The 16,947-nt window shown below is 45.8% G+C and overlaps 1 protein-coding gene across 1 annotated transcript in view; it reads left to right on the forward strand.

Annotated features, from left to right (window-relative positions):
* Positions 1 to 605: 605 nt before the first annotated feature.
* The window catches only part of SCPEP1 (serine carboxypeptidase 1), a 45,431-nt gene continuing 29,089 nt past the window's right edge, over positions 606 to 16,947 (forward strand). Inside the window, exons 1-6 of the mRNA XM_049636480.1 lie at positions 606 to 719; positions 4,268 to 4,416; positions 7,339 to 7,428; positions 11,115 to 11,270; positions 11,620 to 11,694; positions 16,381 to 16,453. Of these exons, the coding sequence (XP_049492437.1) occupies positions 653 to 719; positions 4,268 to 4,416; positions 7,339 to 7,428; positions 11,115 to 11,270; positions 11,620 to 11,694; positions 16,381 to 16,453 (610 nt within the window). The 5' untranslated portion in view covers positions 606 to 652. The remainder of the gene's footprint in view (positions 720 to 4,267; positions 4,417 to 7,338; positions 7,429 to 11,114; positions 11,271 to 11,619; positions 11,695 to 16,380; positions 16,454 to 16,947) is intronic.

Here is a 16,947-nt window from a genome sequence, read left to right on the forward strand (position 1 = left end):
AATAATTTTTTTTTATTATTGCACTTAAAACGAAGACTAGAGAAAAATATATCCCAATGCCAACAATGGTTTGTTTCGTAGGATCTAATTTTTTTTTTAATTTCCAAAATGTTCATAATATATGTAACTTTATAGTCAAAATAACTTTAAAGATAAGTCTATGAAAATGGAATCGCAGTTTTCAACGACCAGCGGGTTCAAGCATCATGTGTTCGGAGGTAGATGCACTAGCTTTTGAAATGTCAGCCCTGTTGCTGGGGAGGGAAGAGATGAGCGGGGCAGAAAGGACGGTTCTCGCCATTTCTTCGCAGCGTCTCAGTCCTGTCCCACGACCCAAGTCAAACAAATGTATTAAACGCCTCAACCCCTCTGATCCGTCCCCAAAACGGCAAAGGAGGTCGCGGTGGGGCAGACAGACAGAGCACCTAGACCGCCACTGCCTGGCTCGCGGTCGGGAGGCCCAGCAGAGTGCCGGCGGGACACTAGCAGCCGCGAGCCGCTCAGGCCCCGCCCACGTCCCGCCCACGCCTCAGGCCCCGCCCACGCCTCAGGGCCCGCCCAGGCCCCGGTCGGAGCCAGGTCCCACCCACTGCCGTCACGTGGTGGGGCTCAGGGTTCAGCCTCGGGCTGGTGTCGCCGCGCCGTATTCGCCATGGAGCTGGTGCCGAGGACCTCTCCCGTGGTGCTGCTGCTGCTCTTGCTGCTGGGCCTGAGTACCGGTAGGTTCGGGAAGAAAGTGCACCAGAGGCCGGTGCATCCTTCTCCAGGGATGAGAGTCTGTTAGTGGGTTTGTGCTTTTTAGAGCAAATGCCTTTCCCCGTTTCTACCTTCCGTGATCAAACTGCTTTAGGACCTAGCTCTTTTTTTCTTTAAGATAAAATACTAAGTGCTTTTAATACCCCTTCCTGGCTCTGAATAGTCTGGTGCTCCTCTCTTCCCTACGCCTAGGTAGGAGCAATTGTGCAAATTACTTGAGTTGGGGAAACTGCTGGTGGGTGAGGTTACCACGATCCTAAATCCACCTCCCTTTTCCTGCCGTGATTGGCTGCTAAGTGGGATTATGGGGACTTTTTCTTTTGAGCTGAAACATGCGGTCCAAAGGACTCTGAAAAGTCCTACCTCGAATGGGACGTTTCATTGAGGTAAGGGCTTTTTCTTTCTACTTGATCCGTACAGACAGGATAAGATCTCCCTTCACTGCGATTCTTTTTGACAAAAACAAATTCGTGTTTAACAGGATGACTTGGAAATTGATTTTCAGTCTTTCAGCAAAATGTCTTGTGGTCTGAATCCAGATCTGGGAACTGGAACTGGCCGCAAACTTGCCTTGTGACTCGAGGCGGGTTGCTCCACATTCCTCCTCTTCCCTTGTGTAACTGGGGATACTCTGGCCCTTCAGCTTGGGTCTGGAAAATGTTGTCAAATAGGTTGTCCATCCCCTCCCCTCCTCCCCCCCCCCCCCAAATTTTAACAGTGCTCACTGCCAAGGAAGGGAGGAGTGCCAGCCATTAAGTCAAAAGGGACCCAGGCCGTATCTGTTACTTTCCAGGAGGTAGTGTGATCTTCTGTCACCCGTACCTCAAATCTTACAGCCACATCTATGATCTAGCCATTCTGTTCTGCCCCTCAAGCCACTTTCTGGTTTTCTTAATCAGTTACAAAACCCCTTTGTCTCCTCATCTACTCCCTTCTTTTCTTTTTGAGACCAGTTTTTGTTGTTTTCCTTGTCACAGGGGCTTGGAATTTAAGAAAAGAGGAAGTGGAAGGCAGGAAACGCCCATCATCGAGGGTCGCCTCTCATCATCTTTGCACATTATTGGCCTTTTTTTTTTTTCTCCACCCTCAGAGGGTATTTGAGAAAAACAACTGTAACTTGAGAGTTGTTACTTTAGCAAAGGTGACATAGAAAATGTGCATAACTTACTCTTTTCTGATACCTATTTTGCAGATGCTACAAAGATAACTAAGGAAAATTGGAGCTGCGGGATTGAAGGATGTACATGTATATATATGGCTTTTAATCTATGGAATATCTTTCTTTTGCTATTTGGAAAGCCAGACTGCCTTTCCGAAAAGTGATGCTGTGTGCACTCTGGCCAACAGTGCTGAGGGCCCGTCTCCAGCCTCCTTGTGGACATTGAGCACCCGCCATTATTTTGTTGTCTATCAAATAAGCGAAGATTTTTTTAGTGACCTCATATTGCTTTACTTTTCATGTATGAATATTAGTGATGTTAACCCTTTTTAAGTTTATTTATTTTGAGAGAGAGGTGGGGTGGGTGCAGGGAAGGGGTAGGGTAGAGAGAGAGGGAGAGAGAGAGGATCCCAAGCAAGCTCCAAGCTGTCAGTGTAGAGCCTGACTCTGGGCCCAAACCCGCTAACCATGAGGTGGAGCTGAAATCAAGAGTCAGAGGCTTAACCAGCTGAACTACCCAGGCGCCCCAGGATCTTCCTGTTTTCAATTTATCTACGCAATGGGGCGCCTGGGTGGCTCAGTCAGTTAAGCGTTTGTCTGTCTCTGCTTCTCAAAAAATAAAAATGTTAAAAAAAGTAAAAAAAAAAATTGATCTACACAAGTAAAGAAAATTGCTGTTGTGCATATTTGTCACAGATCTGTCTTTGTTTGCCTTTTAATTTAATTTAATTTTATTATTATTTTTTTTAATATTTATTTTCTTTTTGGGAGACAGACAGAGTGCAAGCAAGGGAGGGGTAGAGAGAGAGACAGATACAGAATCTGAAGCAGGCTCCAGGCTCTGAGCTGTCAGCACACAGCCCCACATGGGGCTCGAACCCACCAAGCACAGGATCGTGACCTGGGCCGAAGTCGGACACCCAACCGACTGAGCCACCCAGGCGCCCCGATTTTATTTTTGATGTACGTAAATTTTATTGTACAGAAAATGTAACAAGTTTCTGTCCTCAACTCTGTTGATAGTTTTCTTTATATCTGTGGGGTATGCCTACATCATTTCCCCATCCAGAGATCAGAAAAACATTCAATTATATTTTCATATTATTTTTAATATCAAAATTTTAGAATTGAAATACTTTATCCACTTGAAATTTATTTTGGTTTAGAGTGTTAAGTAAGGACCTACATTTGTGGGGGCACCTGGGTGGCTCAGTCAGTTAAACGTCCGACTCTTGGTTTCACTTCGGGTCATGATCTCACAGTTCTTGAATTCCAGTGCCTTGACTGGCTCTGCATGGACAGCACTGGGCCTGCTTGGGATTTTCTCTCTCCCTCTCTCTTTCTCTGCCCCTCCCCAGCTTGCTCTCTCTGTCTGTCTCTCTCTCAAAAAGTAAATAAACATAAATTTTTTTTTTAAAAAGGACTTAGATTTTTTTTTTTTTTCCTTCACAAAAGCTAACAGTTGCCCCAATATAATATAGTGACTCTTGGTCTCTCTAATTTGGGATACCTCTTTAATAATACATTAAATGAGATACAAAAGCTAGCATCTTGCATTTTGAGATTTTTTCCTTTTTTCCCCAAAATGTAAATCTCTCTCTCTTTTTAAAACAGAATTGTGGGGGTGCCTGGGTGGCTCAGTTGGTGAAGTGACTTCGGCTCAGGTCATGATCTCGAGGTTCATGAGTTCAAGCCCCGCATCGGGCTCTTCGCTATCAGTGCAGAGCCTGCTTGGGATTTTCTCTCTCTTTTCCCCTACCCCACTTGTGTTCTCTCTGTCTCTATCTTAAAATAAATAAAATAAAGTTAAAAAAAAAATAAGAAAAAACAGAATTGTAAAAGTGTTCATGCCTACTGTTAAAAATTCAAATATTACAGGGGCGCCTGGGTGGCGCAGTCGGTTAAGCGTCCGACTTCAGCCAGGTCACGATCTCTCGGTCTGTGAGTTCGAGCCCCGCGTCAGGCTCTGGGCTGATGGCTCGGAGCCTGGAGCCTGTTTCCGATTCTGTGTCTCCCTCTCTCTCTGCCCCTCCCCCGTTCATGCTATGTCTCTCTCTGTCCCAAAAATAAATAAAAAACGTTGAAAAAAATTAAAAAAAAAAAAATTCAAATATTACAGACAGTGCAGAGGAAAAAGTGAAAGCCCCCAATCTCCTCTGCCACTATTAAGTTTGGTTTCTTTTTTTCACAACTGAAGTGTCTTTTCCTTATCTCCCCACTATATTAGAGTGAGTACCTTGCCAAAAATATAAACCACATCATCTCTAGCTTAGCATGGCCATCTCTACAGCCTTGGAATTTACCTGGATGGTTGACCTTCTTCAGGAAAATCACGTTGTGCTTCTGTTTTAGGAGCAGTCATTGACTGGCCCGCAGAGGAAGGAAAGGAAGTGTGGGATTATGTGACTGTCCGCAAGGATGCCCACATGTTCTGGTGGCTCTATTATGCAACTAACCCCTGCAAGAACTTCTCAGAACTCCCTCTGGTCATGTGGCTTCAGGTAAAAGTGGCCTGGCTGCCTGGCCCGGTTTTCCCCTCTTACCACTTTGCCGGCTCGTAAAAGCTCAGGGGGGAAGGACTGATCTGGGGTGGGGGGGGGGGGGGGCCGGGGGGGGGGGGGGGGATTTGGTGTCCTCCTGAGGCAGGCAAAGACAATGGTATGCTAAGAGGCCAAATCAGAGAGTGAGGGGTGCTAGCCTTTGCAGAGGTCTTTTTATAGTGAGCCCAGTCAAGGGACGCCTGGGTGGCTCAGTCAGTTAAGTGTCCGACTTCAGCTCAGGTCATGATCTCACGGTCCGTGAGTTCGTGCCCCATGTTGGGCTCTGTGCTGACAGCTCGGAGCCTGGAGCCTGAATTCTGTCTCCCTCTCTCTCTGCCCCTCCCCCACTCATATTCTGTCTCTCCCTCTCTCTCTCAAAAATAAATAAACATTATATTGAGTCCAGTCAGTGGTAGGATGCCTTAGCAGAAGCTCCTGTAGACCCCTGTGACTAAATGCTGACAAGTGTTCGGAAAGGTTCCCGAGCAGCCCTTTCTCTCTGTCTCTTCTCCCAGTCCTTCCTAGACCCTAACTCCTTGCCCCCAGAAAAGCCCCCTTTTGAAAGGACTCAGCCTTTTGTATCTTAGAATTCAGTGTTGGGTCCTATCCTCCCTGAGTGTGTTTGGGTTTTAATCTTGAGCTCTGATTGTAGGATGGAAGGCTGGGAACCGGTTGGAGGCAGCTTTGGGGGGCAGGCAGAGGATCCTCTCTTGCATTCCTAAAATATTTGCCTAGAGGTGGCCCACACCCACCTGGAAGACCAGCCTTTAGGGAGGGGTTGACGAACACAGTTTTGCTTCAGCTTCTGGAAACTGGCAGTATGGCCCAGATTGGGCTCCAGGTTGCGCACCAGTAAATAGGGTGTCAGGATACTCCTCTCCATGGGATGCACGTGTCACTTCCTCCCAAAATGTCAGTATTCACGAGCACCCTGCTGGTGCCCTGGGCTTGGCCTTCTCAACTAGCCCTGGCGGGCTCTCCTGATGAGACAGAGTGCAGGTGAGCCCTGTGCGGGAAGGGGGCATTATCACAACTGTCTCCTTTGAGTGCTGGAGGTGAGGCCTGGCCCGAGGGTGCAGATGTAAAAGTGTCTGAGAAGAAGATGCCACGGGTGTATCCCAGGGCCCTTCTGTCCACCCAGGGCTGCGGTAGGTAGAGATGCTGCAGGGTTCCGTTTTCTGGGCTTTGGTTTTTGTTTGTTTGTTTGTTTATTATTTTTTTTAATTAAAAAAAAATTATTTATTTTTGAGAGAGAGAGAGACAGGCAGACAGAGTGTGAGCGGGTGAGGGGCAGAGAGAGAGGGAGACTTAGAACCAGAAGCTCCAGACCCCAAGCTGTCAGCACACAGCCTGACACTGGGCTCGAACCCATGAACTGCGAGATCATGACCTGAGCCTAAGTCAGGTGCCCCACCATTAGAGCCATCCAGGCGCCCCTGGGCTTTGTTTTTTAATCTGAGGGATTTTTAAGGTTTTTCAACTTTTTCTTCATCAGCAGGACTCTTACCACCGTCAAGTGAAAGCTTCTATACGGAGCCCAAGTGGAAAGCAGAAGGGCTGGAGTGTAGGCCGGGTCCTACCCTGGCCGCCTTCCCTTTGTCACATGCTCGCCCCTCAAGCACCTTCTGGGCTCTCAGGAATTTAAAAACCATTGAATTTCAGAAGTTGCAAAACCTTCCTATTGTTTTATCTGGATTAGTTGCCAACATTTTATTTTATTTTATTATTTTTTTAATGTATGTTTGTTTATTTATTTATTTTTAAGTGTTTATTTATTTTTGGGAGAGAGAGTGCAAACAGGGAGGGACAGAGAGAGGGGGAGACACAGAATCTGAAGCAGGCTCCAGGCTCTGAGCTGTCAGCACAGAGCCCGATGCGGGGCTCAAACTCACGAACCGTGAGATCATGACCTCAGCTGAAGTCAGCCACTTAACTGACTGAGTCATCCAGGCACCCCGATGTTTATTTATTTTTGAGAGAGAGAGAGAGAGAGCAGGGGAGGGGCAAAGAGAGAGGGAGACACAGAATCCGAAGCAGGCTCCAGGTTCCGAGCTGTCAACGCAGACCCCAAGACGGGGCTAGAACTCATAAGCTGTGAGATCATGACCTGAGCTGAAGTCGGATGCTCAACTGACAATGCCCCGGCACTGAGCTCTGCTCACAGTCCTGCCCTGCCATTGGCCCTGGATGCACACAGTATTGAGTCCTTCCTGCCCTGGGACTTCTACATTTACTAAATTATATCCCAGGATCCACATGATCAAACTGCCCTTCAGTCTGCGTCCCTTGTTGGTCTGCAGGGACAGAGGAGAGGTGGTGGGGTGAGGAGTCACAGGGCCCCAGGTCCAGTCCTGGCAAAATGGACCCCTAATTGCCATGTCCCTTACCTGGGCCTTACTGTTCATCTTGGAGATGAGAGGGGTTGGCTAAGGTGTTTTGAAGGTCAGTGCCCAGCGTGCCCCATGGCGGGTCAGGAGTCAATCTCAGAGGATCAGAGGTAGGAAAATTCCTTTTGGGGCTCGTAAGCCAGGTGTTTTCATTTATTTATTTATTTGTTTATTTATTTATTTATTTATAAGCAATCTTTACACCCAACATGGGGCTTGAACTCACAACCCCAAGGTCAAGAGTCGTATGCTCTATTGACTGAGCCAGACAGGTGTCCCTGAGTCTTTTCCCTTTAGAAAGACTTCAGCAGTTACCAGGGGCTCTGTCGGTACAGACCCCCTGGTTCACCAGGTCAGTTGTGTCTTTCGTAGAATGTTGACTGAGCCAGCACTAAATCATAAATCATTTAGAGTGAATGTGGTCATTGTTATAATGACCAAGATTTGACTAATGTTTTCTCTGGGCTTATTTTGTTGTTTATTTTCTCTTCCACAGGGTGGTCCGGGCGGTTCCAGCACTGGATTTGGAAACTTTGAGGAAATTGGGCCCCTTGACAGTGATCTCAAACCACGAAGAACTACCTGGGTACAGTGAGCACAGCCTAACTGAAACTGCCCTGTGGCCTCTCCAAGGCTGAGCCCCACCTGGCCCTACCCCATTCTGGGTGGGGTCACAGATTAAGCAATCCCGCTCCATCCTCTTCCCCAGGGGTCCTGGGCCTTGTGCACTTGTCCCTAGGCTTCCGCTCTAGCCAGCTTCTTCCATTTCTGGGGGCAGCTTGTCCGTCCCCTGGCTCTCTTCCCTTCCCACGTCGGTGACCTTTCCATCCACTTGACGGCCAAAGCCTATTCCAGCAGACACCCTGGACCTTGTCATTTCCTATTTGGCCATCTCTGCAATCTGACCGCAGGATCCCACCCTCTGGCCATGATGTCCAATCCTGTCCCCTCTCCACTCTCCTACCCTGCTTCTTGACTTCATCAAGACTTCAGAGCCTTTGTCCTCTACCTTTTTGGTGTCTCTCTTGTTCTGTCTCCACCCCCTCCCTCGTTCTTGGTTTCACGTCTTGCCCTAACCCCTCTCTGCTCAACCCCTGGCTCCTTCATCCTTCTCCCCGAAGAGCCAAGCCACCCCCAACCTTGGATCAGTCGCACTGTGCACCTGCTCGGCCCCTGCTTCTGGGTGCCAGACACTGGCGGGCAAAACCACAACCTGGTTGTGGGCTTTGCCTGAGCTCGTGGCCTCCCTCTGCTGTGTGCTGCTGCTCTGCTCCCTTCCTGTCTGCCCTGTCTCCCTGCCTCACCGAGAGGACAGAGTCATTGCCTGTGACCGGCTTTCCCCTGTCCTCTCTACCCCTTCCTGCCCCTTACTATCCTCCTGCCCATCTCAAAATAACACGAGGCCCCTCTCTGCTGGGGTCCCTTTCTCAAAGATTCCACTTGGACAGTTAGTACCTTTCTACATCCTTATGCTGTCTGTAGGCTCTCTGTTCCCTGGGCTACAGACATGCACAGGTTTTTCCCAACCTACTACCAAGTGCCTCCGGCTACCACCTTTTCTTGAAAGAATTCTTTATACAGGCATACCTTGGAGATGTTGCGGGTTTGGTTTCCAGACCTACAGTAAAGCGGGTCAAATGAATTTTTCCATTTCCCAGGGCATAGAAAAGTAACGCTTACACTATACCATGGTCTGTTACATGTAACACTATGTACGTTAAATTAAAAATAACTTTATTGCTAAAAACAGCTAACCATCATCTGAACTTTCAGTGAGTCCTAATCACTGGTTACAGAGCACTGTAACAAGCACAGTAATAACGAAACAGTTTGAAACATTGCAAGAATTACCAAAATGTGACACAGAGACACGAAGCAAGCAGATGCTGTTGGGAAAATGGTGTCTATAGACTTGCTCAACACAGGGCTGCCTACAGACCTTTAATTTGTTAAAGATAAAATGCAGTAAAACAAGGTGTGCCTGTATTTACTGCTGTCTAGTCTTTACCTCCTATTTTTTTTTTTTAATTTTAATGTTTATTTATTTTTGAGAGAGAGAGAGAGAGAGAGAGAGAGAGAGAGAGAGAGAGAGACAGAGCACAAGCAGGGGAGGGGCAGAGAGCGACAGAGACACAGAATCCAAAGCAAGCTCCAGGCTCTAAGCTGTCAGCACAGAGCCCTGTGTGGGCCTCGAACCCACAGACCGCGAGATCATGATCTGAGCTGAAGTCGAATGTTTAGCCGACTGAGTCACCCAGTGGCCCCTGGTCTTTACCTCCTATTTATGCCCTAGCCCAGAGCTTTCTCACCTGGGGGCTGGGTGCTGGGGCAGGAGAGAGTACTTACTAGGGAACCCAGTGCACATTAGCTCTAGGATGCAGTACACTTATCTCTGTGGCTGTGACAAGGTTGGGAAGCACCGGCCTGACCCGCTGTAGCCTCTCCCCAGAGCTCTGCTGGAGCTGTTGTCCCCAAGGGTGTGCTGGCTTCCCAGTTCCAGAGTCCCGTTAGATCCTTCATGGGATTCTTTTCATTGGATTTCTTTGCCACACTGTTGGCCATTCCCATGTCTTAGATATTGTTGTTTCCTGTACCCTGTCCTAGGTAACATTCTCTTCTATGTGTTCTTTGGGCCGCCTTGTCCTCTCAAACTGCTTTAATGACACATAGAAGGTGATGCCCCCCAAGTCAGCATCTCTGGCTCAGAACTTTTTGCCCAAGAACTATTTCTCCATTTGCCTCTGAGATGCCTCCTTGTGGATGTCTCTCGTACGTGCCCGGTTCGACATACCCCAGGCCATATTCATTATTACACAAGACCCTCTATCCATCCACAAAACCAGCCAACTCTCATGTGTCCCTTGTGGTAAATGGTACCACCATCCAATCATGCCTGAGGCAGAAACCAGAGAGCCATCTCATCTTCCCCTGCCCCTCCCTCTCCCACCCTCCCCCTCATCCAATCAGTTTTACCTAAAAATGAATTTTTTAAAGTATAGCTTTATTGAAATACAACTCACATACGATATAATTCACCCATTTAAAGTATACAATTCAATGGCTTTTCGTATATTCAGAGTTTTACAACCATTACCACACTCAATTTCAGACCATTTTCACTAGCCTCCCATCCCAGAAAACCTCATACCCCTTAGCTGTTAACCACCCATCTCTCCTTAGGCAACTTGCCACAAATCAACTTTGTCTCTGTAGACTCACCTGCATTAGCCGTTTTGTAACAATGGCGTCATACAGAATGTGGCCTTGGGCGTGTGGCTTCTTTCACTTAGCATAACATTTACAAGGTTCATCCATGTAGGATATACCACTACTTCCCTTTTTGAAGGCTGAATACTAGTCCACCGTATGGATATACCACATTCTGTTTGTTCATCTGGTGACGGACACTTGGGTTGTTTCTACCTGTTAGCGCTCGTGAACAGTGCAGGGAACACTGGTGTACAAACATTTGTTTTGAGTTCCTGTTTTCAGTTTCCGAGTGGAATTGCTGGGTCACGTGGTGACTCTGTGTTGAATACCCGAGTGCTGTTAATATCCTTCATCCCTTTTCCATCCTCTCTAGGGGCTGCTTTCAGAGTGCCTCTCCAATGCAAATCACTCCTTAGTTTAATGTCTTTCAGTTCCCAGAAGACCAGATCCAGATTCCTGGGCATGACCTGGTCTCTGCCCACCTCCTGCCACATTTCCAACATCCGAGCAAGTACACTTTACCGTCAGGCCCCGGCCCGGGCAGTTTCTCGATTTGGACTTCATTCCTTTGGCCACTCATTCACACCTAGCCTACCATACTCACATCGAGATTCTGTAACTCTGAGCCTCTTTGGAAGAGGTATTAGGATAGATTCCGTACTTGTAGTGCACCGAGAGGCCAGGCCGGTGTGGAAATTGGATTCACCTTAAAGAAAACTGATATGTGGTATTCAGACCTTGGACGTACCCTCCCTGCTTCCAGCTGTTGCTTGGACCGCGTGGTTCTACCAGAGCTAACGTATTACATTTAGGACCCCGTATTGTGTGAAAACTGACCGCTTATGTGTTTTGATCCCCGTGTATGCTAACCTTTCCTTCTTGCCTCTCCTTTTCTTCGCCTTAGTAGCCTATGTTTATAATTTTTTGAAATCCCTTTTAGCGGTAGGCTTGTAAGCACACTGATATCCTCGCGTGTGGGTTTTGTTGAGCTCATAGAAGAGAGTGGAAAGACAGTTGGTGACTGACCGATGGTGCCACTTGACTTTCCCGTGTGACGTGTAGCTCCAGTCGGCCAGTCTCCTATTTGTGGATAACCCTGTGGGCACTGGGTTCAGTTACGTGAACAAGAGTGACGCGTATGCCAAAGACCTCGCCATGGTGGTGTCAGACATGATGATTCTCCTAAAGACCTTCTTCGATAGCCACAAAGAATTCCAGGTAAGCTGTAACTCGGGGTCAGCTAAGCAAAGCGCTCACAGTCCCACTGTTACATCCATCCTAATAAACTTAAATTCCCCCAAGAGTTCAATGTCCAGCTGTTATCAGAGACAACCCTTCTGCACCCGAGATCAGGTTGTGGCCTTCTGTTTCTGTCATCTCTCAAGGTGGTTTTAAGCTTGAAAGAATGACCTTGGAGCCTGGTACTCTAACCAGATAAGGGGGGGAAAGACCAATAAAAGCAGATTTTTGTCTGGCCGTTACATGCAATAGAAATCTGAAATTAATTTATGTAAAAAAAAAATGCACTCGGGATATTTAATTCTGTGTAAATTCCTTTTCTTGCTAGACGATTCCGTTCTACATTTTCTCGGAGTCCTATGGAGGCAAAATGGCCGCTGGCATTGGTCTAGAACTTTATAAGGTAACAGGAAAGATGTCTTTCTTGTTTTCGTTTCAGATAAACTGATTCTGTTCCTTTTTATATCAGCTGATATTGAATATACTATGAATAGGACCTTGTGGTACCTTGTACATGCAGAGTAAGGTTAAATCTCTAATAATAACCATGAAAAGTTTCAAAGAACACAGTGAAGGTTGCCCTAACAGATATGAAATGAGTTATAAGAAAGCTATAGTGGGTAAAACAGTAAAACGGTGTGGTACTAGCTTAGCAGCAGACTTCAAAGCAGCAGGGTGAAGAACCTGGAAACAGATTTTACATATACTTCTGTGTGTATGTAAGTGACATGTATGTGTCATGGATATGATCATGTGGCAGAATCATACCAAATGATAACATGGCATTTCAAATCATTGGGCAACAGACAATATTCAATGAATGGCACAGAAACGAATGGCTCTCACTTTGAAAACCAGTAACATTGAATTTCTTCTTCCATAAAACGTCAGTTGTAGATAGATTAAAAATCAAAACATAAAGAAATCTAGGGGCACCTGGATGGCTCACTTGGTTAAGCATCTGACGCTTAGTGGGCTCAGGTCTGTGATCTTGTGGTTCACAGTATCAAGCCCCACATCAGGCTCTGCGCTAACTGTGGAGCCTGCTTGGGATTCTCTCTCTCTCTCTCTCTCTCTCTCTCTCTCTCTCTCTCTCCCCCTCCCTCTCCCTCTCTGTCTCTCTCCCTCTCTCCCTTTCTCCCTCTCTCCCTCCCTCACTCCCTCTCTCCCTCTCTCCCTCTCCCTCTCTCTTCCCCTCCCTCCCTCTCTCTCCTTCTGCCCCTCTCCCCTGTGCACACTCTCTTTCTGTCTCAAAAAAAAAATCTATGTATATAATAGGAAAGGTATTCTTATTGATACTCCATAAAAAAAGAGAATATTCTAAGAAAGACAATATTCTTTGCGAATTGGCAAAGAATACAAACAAGCAATTTATAGAAGAAATGCAAACAGCCTGTGAACATATGGAAAATGCTCAACTTTTATTAGTAGCTGAATCTGTGGGATTTACAAATATTTAAAAGATTGGTGATACCCAGTTTTGGTTAAGAAGTCAGGGAAATGAATAAAACATTTTAAAATGGTAAATCATTTTATTTATTTATTTATTTTTTATTAAGAAAAAAATTTTTTAATGTTTTTTTTTATTTTTGAGAGAAAGAGACAGAGTGTGAGCAGGGGAGGGGCAGAGAGAGGGAGACAGAATCCGAAGCAGGCTCGAGGCTCTGAGCTCTAAGCTGTCAGCACAGATTCTGATGCGGGGCTCGAACCCATGAGCCGTGAGATTATGACCTGAACCGAAGTTGGATGCCCATCTGACTGAGGCACCCAGACTCCCCAGTGGTAAATCATTGGCAGTATCTGTCAACTTTTAAAGTCTATATGCCCTTTGACCAGTAATTTCAGTTCCGGGAATCTGTCCTGTGGGAATTCTTAACACATGTTTGTGTGTTGAGAATGTTTAATACACTATTGCTTACAATGTCTGTCAACTGAAAACAAAGTCAGTGGCTATCTGTAGAGGATTACTTAAACAAAATAGATGTATCCTTCCGTGATGGGGCAACCATCATAAAGAATGCATGCATCTCTATATACGTGTGTGTGTGTGTGTGTGTGTGTGTGTGTGTGTGTGTGTGTGTAAAAGCTCGTGAAAGCAAAGAAAGGGCTGAGAAGCATATGTAACATCTTAACTGTGGTGAACTGGTGAGCGGAGGGGGTGCATGTGGGACAGAGGGGAAAGTTTTTCCACATTTTCTCCTGTCTCCTGTGGTGTTTAAGTTTGTTTACAGTGAGCTTGTATGAGCTTCTTTTTTTTATTTTTTTAACGTTTATTTATTTTTTGAGAAAGAGAGCACACGCATGCATGCACAAGTTGGGAAGGAGCAGAGAGACGGGGACATAAGATTTGAAGCAGGCTCTGCACTCACAGCAGAGAGCCCAATGCAGGGCTCGAACTCACGAACCAAGAGATCATGACCTGAGCCAAAGTCGGGCGCTCAACCGACTGAGCCACCCAGGCCCTGCCACCACCTGATTTTATATGACCTGTGAGCTAAGAAGGGCTTTTACATTTTCAAGTGGTGGTGGTGCAACGGCAGGGTTTAAAAGCAAAGTAATATTTCATGATGCGTGAAATTACATAAAACTCAAATTTCAATGCCCACAAATAAAGTTTTATTAGAATTGTTCATTTGTTTACATATTACCTGTAGCTGCTCTAGTGATACAGTGGTAGAACTGAGTAATTGCAACACAGGCTGTTTAGTCTACAAACCCTATAATATTTTAAATTCTGGCCCTTTCTAGAAAAAATTGCCACTCTCTGATATACGTGATGTGTACTTCACTTTTAAAAAATATTTTATTTATTTACTTATTTATTTATTTGAGAGACATAGCGTGAGTGGGTGAAGGACAGAGGGAGAGGGAGAGAGAAAATCTTAAGCAGGCTCCATGCTCAGCACAGAGCCCCCTGCAGGGCTCAATCCCATGACCCTGGGATCGTGACCTGAGTCGAAATTAAGAGTCGGATGCTTCTCCCTCTCTCTCTGCCTCTCCCCTGCTCATGTTCTGTCTCTCTCTCTCTGTCAAAAATAAATAAACATTAAAAAAATTTTTATTTTTAAGTAAAAAAGAAAAAAGTCGGATGCTTTACCAACTGAGCCACCCAAGCACCCCTGTGCACTTCATTTTGCTTCAAATCAGAAAGGACATAATATCTAGATCTAGTCTGATTTTTCCACTGGACTCTTTCACCTTCCGCCTGCATAGAAAGTTACCTGAGTGGTGTTATCTTCACACTATATGGATGTCTAATTCTTCATCCATCTTTTACCTAATAGTTTTACATCAATTTTTGATTCTCATGTGAGTCAGTAATATCGTTAGGAGTTACAAAATGATGGTTTTCTCCTCCTGTCTTTTTGTTCACATCCATTAGCTGGTATTCTATAAACTGGAACTTTCCCCCATCACCTGGGCTATTTAGGTGACTTATGAAGTAAATTCCTTATGGAAAACCAGATAAATGCATAATTCTTTCCCTGTAATTACTAACATTCAAAGTCAGGATGGTCACTGTGCTCTTATTTTAGATCTCTGAATAGTTTGTGCATGCACTGATTCAAAATTCAAAACATGTAAAAGATACTGGAAAAAATCTCACCCTTGCCTCCCCCTTTCCCCTAAAGCAGCCTCTGTTATTAGTAGCTTCTGTAGCTTTCCAGAGGTATTCTGTGCCTATGTAAGCTAATTCACATACAGTTAACCCTGAACAACATGGGGGTCAGGAGCCATCACCTGCTCATTCAAAAATCCACATACAACTTTGTTTGCTTGTTTGTTTTTCACATATACCTTTTTATTTTTAATTAAAAAATGTTTTAATCTTTATTTATTTTGGGGGGGGCAGGCAGAGAGAGAGGGAGACACAGTCTGAAGCAGGCTCCAGGCTCTGAGTTGTCAGCACAGAGCCCGATGTGGGGCTTGAACCCACGAACTGTGAGATCATGACCTGTGTCAAAGTAAGATGCTTAACCGGTTGAGCTAACCAGGCGCCCCCACATACAACTTTTTTAAGCAAAAAAAGTTTTTTTGTTTGAGACAATGTTATATTAGTTTCAGATGTGCAACATAGTGATTCAGTTTCTCTATAGAAGTAAGTCATGCAATGGAAAACCCACATATAACTTTTGGCTGTCTCAAAACTTAACTACCCACAGCCTACTATTGACCACAAGCCTGACTGAGAACCTCAACAGTTGATTCACATCGTTCATATATTACGTGTATTCTATACTATATTCTTACAATAAAGTAAGCTAGGAAAGAAACTGCTACTAAGAAATCGTAAGGAAGAGAAAATACATTTATAGTACTTTATTGTAGTTGTTGGGAAAAACCTGCATATGAGTGGACCGGTGCAGTTCAAACCTATTATCAAGGGTCCACTGTATATTCTTTTTTCTCATTTTTATACAAATGATAGTATAGTCCTGAGGCATCCATCCCACCCTCAAGGATCTCCTGAGGAGGCCTGCCACCCCTGCAGTGACTGCCCTGTGGTCAGTGATTGTTGTCCCCAAGCCTCCCACCCCCCCCACCCCCAACACCTTGTGAGGAATCACAGACCTTGGGAGAAAGAGTGCTAGTGACCATCTGAAAGAAAAGGGCTGTACCAGACCCCACGCACATCCTGCCAACACTCTTTAAACAACAGTAGAGGGGGGCGCCTGGGTGGCTCAGTCGGTGGAACATCCAACTCTAGATTTCGGCTCAGGTCATGATCTCACGGTTCGTGGGTTCGAGCCTCACATCGGGCTCTGCACTGACAGTGTGGGGCCTGCTTGTGCTCTCTCAAAAATAAATAAATACATATTAAGAAAAAAATCTTAAAAAAAAAACAACAACCAGTAGAGAGATGCCCAAACAGTTCTTCCTCACTTTGCATATGGCAGCAGGAAAGAGTCACCCTCGCTCTCTAGTGGGTATCTGAGGTCTTTGGATACCCAAGGGATCTTGGAAAGGATGGGCAAAAGTTTTCTGTGCTTGGCAAAGGTGGTGCATAAAGGCTTGGCCCCCTCCTACTGAGGAAGGGATGGAGGTCATTGGGTTCCCTTGGCAAGGATGTTGACTTCTCTTCTTTTAGGCTGTTCAGCAAGGGACCATCCAGTGCAACTTTGCTGGCGTTGCTTTGGGTGACTCATGGATCTCCCCTATAAGTAAGTACGGAATTTTCATTTCTTCTTTCCCATTCTCTATTCTTCCCTGGGACTTTGGGCTGTGTTGTGCAGATCAGGGAACAAGGCAACAGAATTTTCTGGGTCATTAGAGATGTCAACCCAGAAAGTATTTTTTTTTTTTTTTCAACGTTTTTTATTTATTTTTGGGACAGAGAGAGACAGAGCATGAACGGGGGAGGGGCAGAGAGAGAGGGAGACACAGAATCGGAAACAGGCTCCAGGCTCCGAGCCATCAGCCCAGAGCCTGACGCGGGGCTCGAACTCACGGACCGCGAGATCGTGACCTGGCTGAAGTCGGACGCTTAACCGACTGCGCCACCCAGGCGCCCCTAGGTCCTGTAGCTCAGGTATGTAGTTTCATAACCTGAGTGTCCTCTTCGGGAGTACAGATAAGAGTTGTTTATGATGCAGACATCTGGGGTGTGGCTTCTGACATCTGAAATAGTCACCTTGGTGGGGTTCACTCTAACACA

Source organism: Panthera uncia, chromosome E1 (assembly GCF_023721935.1).
Source record: "Panthera uncia isolate 11264 chromosome E1, Puncia_PCG_1.0, whole genome shotgun sequence".
NCBI lineage: Eukaryota > Metazoa > Chordata > Mammalia > Carnivora > Felidae > Panthera > Panthera uncia.